The following is a 12,507-nucleotide window of genomic DNA, read 5'->3' as shown; positions in this document are numbered from 1 at the left end:
CACAAGAGATTGGTGTGCAAAATTAAAGCACATGGTATTGGGGGTAATGTACTGACGTGGATAGAGAACTGGTTGGCAGACAGGAAGCAGAGAGTCGGGATAAATGGATCCCAAAATGGAACCCAAAGCCACCTGCTAAAACTAGTCATTCTTCCTTGGTGCGGATCCTTTAAAATCTTCTTGTGGACCTCTAGTTGAGAACCCTTAGACTCAAGGGTACGAAGGCAGAATATTATCTGAATGGCAGCAGATTAGGAAAAGGGGAGGTGCAACGAGAGCTGGGTGTCATGGTACATCAGTCATTGAAAGTTGGCATGCAGGTACAGCAGGCGGTGAAGGCGGCAAATGGTATGTTGGCCTTCATAGCTAGGGGATTTGAGTATAGGAGCAGGGAGGTCTTACTGCAGTTGTACAGGGCCTTGGTGAGGCCTCACCTGGAATATTGTGTTCAGTTTTGGTCTCCTAATCTGAGGAAGGACATTCTTGCTATTGAGGGAGTGCAGTGAAGGTTCACCAGACTGATTCCCGGATGGCAGGACTGACATATGAGGAGAGACTGGATTGACTGGGCCTGTATTCACTGGAGTTTAGAAGGATGAGAGAGGATCTCATAGAAACATATAAAATTCTGACAGGACTGGACAGGTTAGATGCAGGAATAATGTTCCTGATGTTGGGGAGTTCCAGAACCAGGGGCCATGGTCTAAGGATAAGGGGTAAGCCATTTAGGACTGAGATGAGGAGAAACTTCTTCACTCAGAGAGTTGTTAACCTGTGGAATTCCCTACCGCAGAGAATTATTGATGCCAGTTCATTGGATATATTCAAGAGGGAGTTAGATATGGCCCTTACGGCTAAAGGGATCAAGAAGTATGGAGAGAAAGCAGGAAAGGGGTACGGAGGTGAATGATCAGCCATGATCTTAGTGAATGGTGGTGCAGGCTCGAAGGGCCGAATGGCCTACTCCTACACCTATTTTCTATGTTTCTGCTGCTGCTGTCCGGGCCGTGGAACTGCATCTGCTACTCTGATTCTCTTACCTGCGCGATTTTGTTAATTGCCCAGAAGGTTTTTCCAGAGTGGTCACATACGCCGTCCTTAGAAAAATTGGAGTAAAACGGAGCTGGCCAAATTTGCTTAAATGGGCAGAATTGGCGCGGGTGGCAGATTACGCTCCCAATGAGGTAAAAAAAAATCATAGCCTAAAAAAATCCTACCTAAATGAATTATGCTAGTGCAGAAATTTTGGGGAGATTTATAGAAATTAATTTACTCCAAAAAAAATGGTGCACGCCAAAAAAACACGCAGATATTTAGACAGGGAGTTCAGAGGCTGAGAGGTCAGGAGGCCACAGAGGTCGGTGAGTTTGGGAGGACACAGAGGTCACTGAGGTGAGTTGGTAAGTAGCTCTCTTTTCTCTATTTCTTTTTAAGTAGACTTTAAACTAGATCGAATTCGAGGGATGGCAGGGCAGCTCAGTCCTGTGGAGTGCATGTCCTGTGGCATGTGGGAAGTGCTGGACACTTCGTGCAGCCTAGACAACCATGTGTGCAGGAGGCGTCTCCAGCTTCAACTGATCGAGCTCCACGTTTCGGAGCTGGAGCAGCAGGTGGAGCCAATATGGTGTATCCGCGAGGCTGAGAGCTACGTGGATAGCACGTTTCAGGAGGTGGTCACTCCGCAGCTTAAAGGCGTGCAGGTAGAGGGGAAGTGGGTGACCACCAAACATAGTAAGTGTGCTACGCAGGTAGCGCAGGAGTACCCCTGTGAGTCCATCTCGCTTTCAAACCGATATTCACTTCTGAGTATCGATAAGGACGATGGTGCCTCTGGGGAGTGCAGCCAGAGCCAATTCCAAGGCACCATGGGTGGCTCAGCTGCACAGGGGGGAGGGACGAAGAACAAAAGAGCCCTAGTGATAGGGGATTCTATAGTTAGGGGAACAGACAGGCGTTTCTGCGGATGTAGACAGGACTCCCGAATGGTTTTGTGCCTCTCTGGTGTCAGGGTCGAGGATGTCACAGAGCGGACGCAGGGCATCCTGGTGGGGGGGGGGGGGAGGGTAAACAGCTAGAAGTCGTGGTCCATATTGGGACCAACGACATAGGTAAAATGAGGGATGAGGACTTACAGGAAGAATTCAGGGAGCTAGGAAGAAAATTAATGGGTAGGACCTGAAATGTAGTAATCTCCGGGTTACTACCGGTGCCAAGTGCTAATGAGTATAAGAATAGAAGGATCGAGAGGATGAACACGTGACTGGAAAGTTGGTGTAGGAGGGAGGGCTTTAAATTCTTGAGGCATTGGGACTGCTTCTGGGGGAGATGGGATCTGTACAAACCGGACGGGTTGCACCTCAACAGTGCCGGGACCAATATCCTCGCGGGGAGTTTTGCTTGTGCTGTTGGGGAGAGTTTAAACTAGCTTGGCAGGGGGATGGGAACCCGAGAACGAATTCAAAAGGGAAGGAAGTAAAGCAGAAATTGGATAGCAAGAATCTAGAAAGCGAATCTGTAAGACAGAGGAAACAGGGCTTAGTATGTAGTAAGCAAGGAGGTCTTCCTGTGCTGAATCGTATATACTTTAATGCAAGGAGTATAGAGAATAAGGCGGATGAGCTAAGAGCACAGATAGACACTTGGGAGTATGACATTATAGCCATTACAGAAACATGGCTGAAAGAGGGGCAGGTTTGGCAGATTAATATTGCTGGCTACAGGATTTTTAGACAAGATAGAGAGGGGGGTTTGCGGTACTGATTAAAGAAACTATTACAGCGGTGAGGAGGGATGATATGTTGGAAGGATCATCAAATGAGGCCATATGGGTCGAATTGAAAAATAAAAAAGGGACAATCACACTGCTGGGCGTGTGTATTATAGACCTCCAAGCAGTGGGTGGGAGGGAGATATAGGAGCAAATATGTAGGCAAATTGCTGTGAAGTCCAAAAACCATCGGGTAGTAATAGTAGAGGATTTTAACTATCCAAATATTGATTGGGACAAATTTAGTGTGAAGGGTATAGAGGGTGTGGAATTCTTGAAATGCATTCAAGAGAACTTTTTTAGTCAGTATGTAGCAAGACCAACACGAGAGGGGGCGGTCTTGGATTTAGTTTTGGGGAATGAAGCTGGGCAAGTTGAAGGGGTATTAGTGGGGGTGCACTTGGGTGCCAGTGTCCATAATTCAGTCAGATTCAAGTTGGTTATGGACAAGGACAAGAATAGGCCTGGAATAAAAGTTCCAAATTGGGAAAAAGCTAATTTTGCTAAGTTAAGGAGTGATTTGGCCATAGTGGACTGGAAACAGCTACTTGTGGGTAAATCAGTGTCGGAACAGTGGGAGGCATTCAAGAGGAGATCCGGAAGGCTCAGGCCAAACATATGCCCTTAAAGAAAAAGGCTGGGAAAAATAATTCTAGAGGCCCCTGGATGTCTAGGGACTTACAGGGGAGGATTAAGAAAAAAAAGGGATGCTTATGTCATATACCAATGGCTAAATACTATAGAATCTTTAGAGGAATATAGCAAGTTAAGAGGAAAAATTAAAAAGGATGTTAGGAATGCCAAGAGAGAGCACAAGAAATTTTTGGCCAATAAAATTAAGGAAAACCCTAAGATGTTCTCTAAATATATCAAGAGTAAGAGGGTAACTAAAGAAAGGGTAGGGCCTATTAGAGACCATGAGGGTAATCTCTATGTGGAGGCAGAAGATGTTGGTAGGATTCTTAACGAATACTTTGCATCTGTTTTCACAAAGGAAAGGGGCAATGCAGATACTGCTATCGAGGAGGAGTGTGATATTCTGGATGAAATAAATATAGTGAGAGAGCAAGTATTAAGAGGTTTAGCAGCTTTAAAAATAGATAAGTCCCCAGGTCCGGATGAATTGCATCCCAGGCTGTTGAGCGAAGTAAAAGAGGAAATAGCAGAGGCCTTGACCATCATTTTCCAGCATTCTTTGGATCTGGGCATGCTGCCAGAAGATTGGAGAACTGTTAATGTAGTACCCTTGTTTAAGAAGGAAGAAAGGGATAGGCCGATTACAGGTCTGTCAGCCTAATCTCAGTGGTGGGAAAATTATTGGAAAAAATCCTGAACGACAGGATAAATCTGCATTTGGAAAGGCAAGGATTAATTAGGGACAGTCAGCACGGATTTGTTAGGGGAAGATCGTGTTTGACTAACCTGATTGAATTTTTTGAGGAGGTAACCAAGATTGTCGATGAGGGTAGTGCGTACGATGTAGTATATATGGACTTTAGCAAGGCTTTTGATAAGGTCCCACATGGTAGACTGGTCATGAAGGTTAAAGCCCATGGGATACAGGGAAAAGTGGCAAGTTGGATCTTAAATTGGCTTCGAGGTAGGAAGCAAAGGGTAATGATTGATGGATGTTTTTGTGACTGGAAGGATGTTTCCAGTGGGGTTCCACAGGGCTCAGTACTGGGTCCCTTGCTTTTTGTGGTATATATCAACAATTTAGATTTGAATACGGGAGTATGATTAAGAAGTTTGCAGACGACAGGAAAATTGGCTGTGTGGTTGATAATGAAGAGGAAAGTCATGGGCTGCTGGAGGACATCAATCTGGTGGGGAGAGCAGTGGCAAATGGAATTTAATTCAGAGAAGTGAGAGGTGATGCACTTGGGGAGGGCTAATAAGGAAAGGGTATACACATTAGGCGGTAGGCCACTTAATAGTGTAGATGAACAAAGGGACCTTGGAGTGCTTGTCCACAGATCCCTGAAAGTAGCAAGCCAGGTGGATAATGTGGTTAAGAAGGCATATGGAATGCTTGCCTTTATTGGCCAAGGCATAGAATATAAGAGCAGGGAGGTTATGCTTAAATTGTATAATACTTTGGTTAGGCCACAGCTGGAGTACTGCGTGCAGTTCTGGTCGCCATATTGTAGGAAGGACGTGATTGCACTGGAGAGGGTGCAGAGGAGATTTACTAGGATACTGCTTGGAATGGAGAATCTTAGTTATGAGGACAGATTGGATAGGCTGGGTTTGTTCTCATTGGAACAGAGGAGGTTGAGAGGAGACCTCATTGAGGTGTACAAAATATTGAGGGGCTATTTCCATTGGCGGAGGGGTCTATAACGAGGGGGCATAGTTTTAAGGTGGTTGGTGGAAGGTTTAGAGGGGATTTGAAGGAGGGCTTCTTTACGCAGAGGGTTGTGGGGATCTGGAACTCACTGCCTGGAAGAGTGGTGGATGCAGAAACCCTCACCACTTTTAAGAGGTGGTTCGATGGGCACTTAAAGTGCAGTAACCTGCAGGATTACGGACCTAGAGCTGGTAATTGGGATTAAATTGGTGACCTTTTCTTGGACGGCGCAGATATAATGGTAAGCACTGCAGGGAATAGAATACAGCCAGCGTGATCTCCTGGACTAGTTTCGATCGCCTGGATGGGATGGAGAGGAATTTTCCCAGATTTTTTCTCCCTAAATTGGCCTGGGTTTTTATCTGGTTTTTGCCTCTCCCAGCTGATCACATGGCTCTGGTTGGGGTGGAGTGTAGAATGTTTCAGTATAAGGGCTGTCGCAGTTGTGTGAGGCGGACTGGTTGCGCTGGGTGCTCTTTGCCTTTCGTCATTGTTCATAGGGGTTTATATGTAACCTTAGGGCCATGCTGCTCTTTGTCGGCCGGCACGGACACGATGGGCCGAAATGACTTTCTTCTGCGCTGTAAATTTCTATGTTTCTATGTTCGTTATTTAAACAAGACAGGGATTTTTAGACAAGACAGAGAGGGGGTAAAAAGGGGAGAGGGTCGCGGTATTGATTAAAGAAACTATTACAGCGGGGAGGAAGGATGATATGTTAAAGGGATCATCAAATGAGGCCACATGGATCGAATTGAAAAATAAAAAAGGGGCAATCACACTGCTGGGCGTGTATTATAGACCCTCAAACGGTGGGAGGGAGATAGAGGAGCAAATATGTAGGCAAATCTCTGTGAAGTCCAAAAACCAGAGGGCAGTAATAGTAGGGGATTTTAACTATCCTAATTGGGCCAAATATAGTGTGAAGGGTATAGAGGATGCAAAATTCTTAAAATGTATTCAAGAGAACTTTTTTAGTCAGTATGTAACAAGCCCAATACGAGACGGGGCGGTCTTGGATTTAGTTTTGGGGAATGAAGCTGGGCTGGTTGAAGGGGTATTAGTGGGAGAGCACTTGGGTGCCAGTGACCATAATTCAGTCAGATTCAAGTTAGTTATGAATAAGAACTAGGATAGACCAGGAATAAAAGTCCCAAATTGGGGAAAGGTAACTTTGCTAAGTTGAGGAGAGATTTGGCCACAGTGGACTTGGAAACAGCTACTTGTAGGTAAATCAGTGTCAGAACAGTGGGAGGCATTCAAGGAGGAGATCCGGAGGGCTCAGGCCAAACATGTGCCTTTTTTTAAAAAAAGGTGGGAATAACAATTCTAGAGCCCCCTGGATGTCTAGGGACTTACAGGAAAGGATAAAGAAAAAAAGGGAAGTTTATGTCATATATCAACGGCTAAATACTGTAGAATCTTTGGAGGAATATAGAAAGTTCAGAGGTAAAATTAAAAAGGATATTAGGATTGCTAAGAGAGAGCATGAAAAATTCTTGGCAAGTAAAATTAAGGAAAACCCAAAGATGTTCTATAAATATATTAAGAGCAAGAGGATAACTAATGAAAGGGTAGGGCCTATTAGAGACCCTGAGGGTAATTTCTGTGTGGAGGCGGAAGATGTTGGTATGGTTCTTAATGAATACTTTGCCTCTATTTTCACAAAGGAAAGGGGCAATGCAGATACTGCTATCGAGGAGGAGTGTGAAATTCTGGATGAAATAAACATATAGTGAGAGAGGAGGTATTAAGGGGTTTAACAGCTTTAAAAGTAGGTAAGTCCCCAGGCCCAGATGAAATGCATCCCAGACTGCTGAGCGAAGTAAAAGAGGAAATAGCAGAGGCTTTGACCATCATTTTCTAGTCCTCTTTGGATTTGGGCATGGTGCCGGAGAACTGGATGACTGCTAATGTGGTACCCTTGTTTAAGAAGGGAGAAAGGGATAGGCCGTGTAAGTACAGGCCTGTCAGCCTAACCTCAGTGGTGGGAAAATTATTGGAAAAAATCCTGAAGGACAGGATAAATCTACATTTAAAAAGACAAGTATTAATTAGGGACAGTCAGCACGGATTTGTTAAGGGAAGATCGTGTTTGACTAACCTGATTTAATTTTTTTGAGGAGGTAACCAGGAGGGTCGATGAGGGTAGTGTGTATGATGTAGTGTATATGGACTTTAGCAAGGCTTTTGATAAGGTCCCACATGGTAGACTGGTCATGAAGGTTAAAGCCCATGGAATCCAGGGCAAAGTGGCAAGTTGGATCCAAAATTGGCTTCGAGGTAGGAAGCAAAGGGTAATGGTTGATGGATATTTTTGTGACTGGAAGGGTGTTCCCAGTGGCGTTCCGCAGGGCTCAGTACTAGGTCCCTTGCTTTTCGTGGTATACATCAGATTTGATATAGATTTGAATATAGGGAGTATGATTAAGAAGTTTGCAGATGACACTAAAATTGGCTGTGTGGTTGATAATGAAGAGGAAAGTCATGGACTGCAGGAGGATATCAATCTACTGGTCAGGTGGGCAGAACAGTGGCAAATGGAATTTAATTCAGAGAAGTGAGAGGTAATGCACTTGGGGAGGGCTAATAAGGAAAGGGTATACACATTAAATGGTAGGCCACTTAATAGTGTAGATGAACAAAGGGATCTTGGAGTGTTTGTCAACAGATCCCTGAAAGTAGCAGGCAAGGTGGATAAGGTGGTTAAGAAGGCATACGGCCGAGGCATAGAATACAAAGTGCTTAAATTGTATAATAGTCTGGTTAGGCCATAGTTGGAGTACTGTGTGCAGTTCTGGTCGCTGTCTTATAGGAAGGACGTGATTGCACTAGAGAGGGTGCAGAGGAGATTTACTAGGATGCTGCCAGGAATGGAGAATCTTAGTTATGAGAACAGATTGGCTAGGCTGGATTTGTTCTCATTGGAACAGAGGAGGCTGAGAGGAGACCTCATTGAGGTGTATAAAATTTGGAGGGGCCTGGATATAGTGGATAGAAAGGGCCTATTTCTCTTGGTGGAGGGGTCAATTACGAGGGGAGCATAGTTTTAAGGTGGATGGTGGAAGGTTCAGAGGGGATTTGAGCGGCGGCTTCTTCAAGCAGAGGGTTATGGGGGTCTGGAACTCACTGCCTGGAAGGGTGGTGGATGCAGAAACCCACACCACATTTAAAAGGTGCTTGGATGGGCACTTGAAGTGCCGTAACCTGCAGGGTTATGGACCTAGAGCTGGTAATTGGGATTAGACTGGATAACCTCTTGTTGGCTGGCGCAGATACGATGGTAAGTACTGCAGGGAATCGAATACGGCCAGCGTGATCTCTTGGACTAGTTTCGATTGCCTGGATGGGTTGGAGAGGAATTTTCCCAGATTTTTTCCCCTAATTGTCCTGGGTTTTTAAAATCTGTTTTTTGCCACTCCCAGGAGATCACGTGGCTCTGGTTTGATTGTAGAATGTTGCGGTGCAGGGGATGTCACAATTGTGTGGGGCGGACTGGTTGGGCCGGATGCTCTTTACCTTTCCGCCATTGTTCATAGATTTATATGTAACCTTCAGGGCTGCTGACCGAAGGCCATGTGGCTCTGTCGGCCGGCGTGGACATGATGGGCCGAAATGGCCTCCTTCTGCGCTGTAGATTTCTATGTTTCTATAATTGGGAAACATTGAGTCCATGATCGTGCAGTTTGTGCAGTAATGCTAGCCAGTTTTGCTCTTCTTGATGTCCAAATCCAGGACTGCATATCAAGTTTACTCATCACCAGCTGCTTAATCCAAGTCCTCATGCGAGGAGGGGTTATGGCAAGGAGGCAACTTCCCATCTAGGTCAATGTAGGATAGAACCCACCCTCTGCAGCCACTTCTTGTTTTTGCCATAGACCCATCTTCTAATTTGATGGTAATTATGTGATGAGGATTTCGCTATTGCCACAGGAGCTGCTGTACCTGTACACAGGAGAATTCAGCCCAACATTTTCAGTAAGTGCACATGCCCAGAGACCATTATTTACAAATTCAATTCTGAAATTCTGCATAATTTTTGACAGGAGTATCAATGTTAGGTACTTTCAATATGTGGCTATTCATCCCAACTCTAAAGCAGAATCTTAGACAGGTACAAAGCTGCAGAATATTCTCAAGTCAAAGTTCTCTCCATAGATGCTGACTTAACTGAGTGTTTCTAGCATTTTCCATTTTTATTTCAGATTTCCAGCATTGTTGTTGCAGTCTGTTAAGACTGGTACTAAAATTCTCTTTTACCACATCAAATATATGAATGCAACTGGCGAACTGAGTAGGGGTAAATTAGTACAGGTATAAAAAAAGAAAATGCTTATGTAGAAACATTGTTTGTGCTCTACCTGTGGCACAAGAAACTGCACTGTGCGAGAGGTTCCTCCATCCCAGGATGCCATTTCCATCATAAAACCTGAAGGATAAAGAAGACACACAGTTAAATAGAAAATTAGCATTTCACTCAGTTTGTTTTTTTTTCTCTCTTCTACCTTTCAATTCTAAAGATGGGTCTACATTCGAAATGTCAACCTTCTCTTTATAGGTGCTGTGTATTTCCAGCAATTTTTGTTTTGTTGCAAAAAGTTGTATCATCACCGACCAAATTTTTCAATCCAAAGTTGCTGGTTCGAAAGTTTCCAACATTGAGACCAAACTGCTTGGCCAGGTGGATAATACATGGCCCATTCGGCTTTCTATATTTTCTCCTACTTCTTTCCCCACGACCTTATGGGCCTTATGTCCCAGCTGCCATGGGAACAAAGAAAAAAAGAAAAATAAAAGAGGAGGGGGGATTTGTAAAAAAAAAAGACTTTAATTCTCTGCTGCACTCCCACTCTGATCTCTCCGTCCTCGGCCTCCGACACTGTTCCAATGAAGCTCAACGCAAGCTAGAGGAACAGCACCTCATCTTTCGTTTACAACCTTCTGGACTCAACATCGAGTTCAACAATTTCAGACCGTAACCTGTGCACATATTTTGTTCCCTTTCCTACCTTTTTTTTTTTTACAACCCCCCCCCCCCCCAAATCCTTTAATTTTTAGTTTTTTATGTTTTCCGTGGTAGCTGGTAATTATTCCGCCATTCACTCCCTATCTAGACTCATCTTTTGTTTCCTAACTTGTGCCATTACCTATTAATTTGGCCCATCATCTCTTTTGTCTCTCAAATCTCTCCCGCCTTCCACCCTCTCACAGATCTTCCCTTTTGTTCTTTCCTCCCCTCCCCCTTTCAGTGCCCCTTGTACTTCCTTAAGAATCTGTTACATTTTGAACTTTTGCCAGTTCTGACGAAGGGTCATCTCTCCACAGATGCGGCCTGACCTGCTGAGATTTACAGCATTTTCTGTTTTTATATCCCTTTAAATTCATGCAGTTTTACTAAAATGTGTTAAGTGAAAAAATGACTGAAAAAAGGTTCACATTTTCATAACAAAAACTAAAAACCAAGCTCCGCTAAATTGCACCTCGGCCCAACTATGTGAAAAGAGCATCAAAACCACTGCTGCTTGCTTTTAGTTACATCACATATCAGCAAGTTTTATTAAAAAATCAATTAATTTAAACCTTAAACTTTACATATAGAAGCCGAGTAACCCATGGGTTTGAGCCACCCTGAGAATATGTTCACTATATAAACAAAGTATTAAAGTTCTGCAAATAATACTTGTCCCAGGTTTGCGCTTTAATTTTCTGCAACAAACAATTTTATTGTGCATTTTCTACATATTGTCATTTTGCTCATTATGAACAAGAATTGGGCACCGGGGTGCAAGATGGTTTGCTATAGCGGAGAAAAGAACACACGTTTATTCAACACCACCACCAGCAAAAGGGGAAGTCATGGTTCCGCAGACTAAACCTCTGAGCTGTTGGTATGCAAAAACCTATTCCTAACTAGGTACTCACTGTGTAACCTCGGCGATTGATGCGCATTAAAACCATTAATTTCCCTCCAAAATTAACTTGTTAATCACAGAAGTTAACTGAAATTAATTGGCAGCCCTATAATTTACTGACCTTTTACACACTTAAACACAAGCTCTGCTCTTTTCAGACACCAAGGTATAGTCATCTCCTGTAAAAAAAATATGAAACATTACTGACAAACATCCAAGTAACCTAAAACATTCATCATGGGTTTCATAAATAAATGATCATAACATACCCATAAATTCATTTCCAACCGGGTCTCAATCAGCTTCACTAACAAAAATAATTGCATTGGATACTTCTCATGGTTTTATCATCCACAAAATTATATATCCTGATTTTAAAAAATGATTGCCTTTCCTTTCGCATTTTAGTTTTGTCCGCAGGGTCTGCACAGTATCGCTGGCTATCTGGAATAGTACATTTTTTGGCTCTGTGCATATTCACTGTAACAGTTAAAACATTAAGATTGCTAACACCCCGCCATATCTCCTCAATGGCTCAAGCTGCTAGAATAATTTGTATTTTATCAATTTCTCAGCAATTTATCAAGTGGTTATATTTTTGGTTTGCACAACACTGTTCATAGCCCTGGTAGCTCTGGAAATTACTTGACATTATGACAGTTCAGGTAAAAATCTGAATCTGAATCAAAGTAAGAGCCAGGTGACTGAAAACATATAAGTTTGTGCTGCATGAGTGAAATGATTGTCTGTGATATCAATTTGAGTATTTTCATCTCTGAAGGAAGTTATTTTTAATTTTAATTCAATGCTGTTAAACTGCAACAATTGACAACAATATTTTTCCTGTGATTTTAAGTTAAATTAGTTGCAATGAAATTTCAGTTTCTTAAAAAACTTTGTAGCTGCATTTTAATTTTATTCAAAATGTTAAAATCGAGTCTATGACAAATATAATTCTTCCATTGACCTACTTGATTATGTATAGAATATAAAGAGGAACACTATTTGTACTAATAAAATGGCTACCATGTCTGATTGCCTCGCCATTATCACATGACCTATTGCTGATTGGTCTCCTTGGAGGATAAGCCACACCCTGAAGTTTCTCTGGAATGTTTAAATGGAACCGCCCAGCCCAGGTTCTCACTTTGAAAATTGTTATTTGATCCATTTTGACTTCCGAAGCCAGAGGACAAGACCTCGAACAAGCCAGCAAAAGCCTCCGAAGTTCCAGCCGAAGTCCCTTACCCAGCGCAAGTGCATCCCTCCCCCAGCCGAAGACCCTTACCCCAGCGCAAGTGCATCCCTCCCCCAGCCGAAGACCCTTACTGCAGCGCAAGTGCATCCCTCCCCCAGCCGAAGACCCTTACCCCAGCGCAAGTGCACTCCTCCCCCAGGCGAAGACCCTTACCCCAGCGCAAGTGCATTCCTCCCCCAGCCGAAGACCCTTACCCCAGTGCAAGTGCATCCCTCCCCCA

The 12,507-nt window shown here is 43.5% G+C and overlaps 1 protein-coding gene across 3 annotated transcripts in view; it reads right to left on the bottom strand.

The window, feature by feature from the left end:
• Window positions 1-12,507, bottom strand: part of ferry3 (FERRY endosomal RAB5 effector complex subunit 3) — a 76,447-nt gene that overhangs the window by 26,247 nt on the left and 37,693 nt on the right. For all 3 annotated transcript variants that reach the window (XM_070897420.1, XM_070897421.1, XM_070897419.1), the window contains 2 exons: window positions 11,151-11,208; window positions 9,479-9,546 (listed from right to left, as the gene is read on the bottom strand). In XM_070897420.1, coding sequence (XP_070753521.1) covers window positions 9,479-9,546; window positions 11,151-11,208 — 126 coding nt within the window. The remainder of the gene's footprint in view (window positions 1-9,478; window positions 9,547-11,150; window positions 11,209-12,507) is intronic.

The sequence above is a fragment of the Pristiophorus japonicus genome, chromosome 13, assembly GCF_044704955.1.
Source record: "Pristiophorus japonicus isolate sPriJap1 chromosome 13, sPriJap1.hap1, whole genome shotgun sequence".
In the NCBI taxonomy this organism is placed as follows: Eukaryota; Metazoa; Chordata; class Chondrichthyes; family Pristiophoridae; genus Pristiophorus; species Pristiophorus japonicus.
The sequence above is the reverse complement of the archived record's forward strand: the minus strand, read 5'-3'. Positions and strand labels throughout refer to the sequence as shown.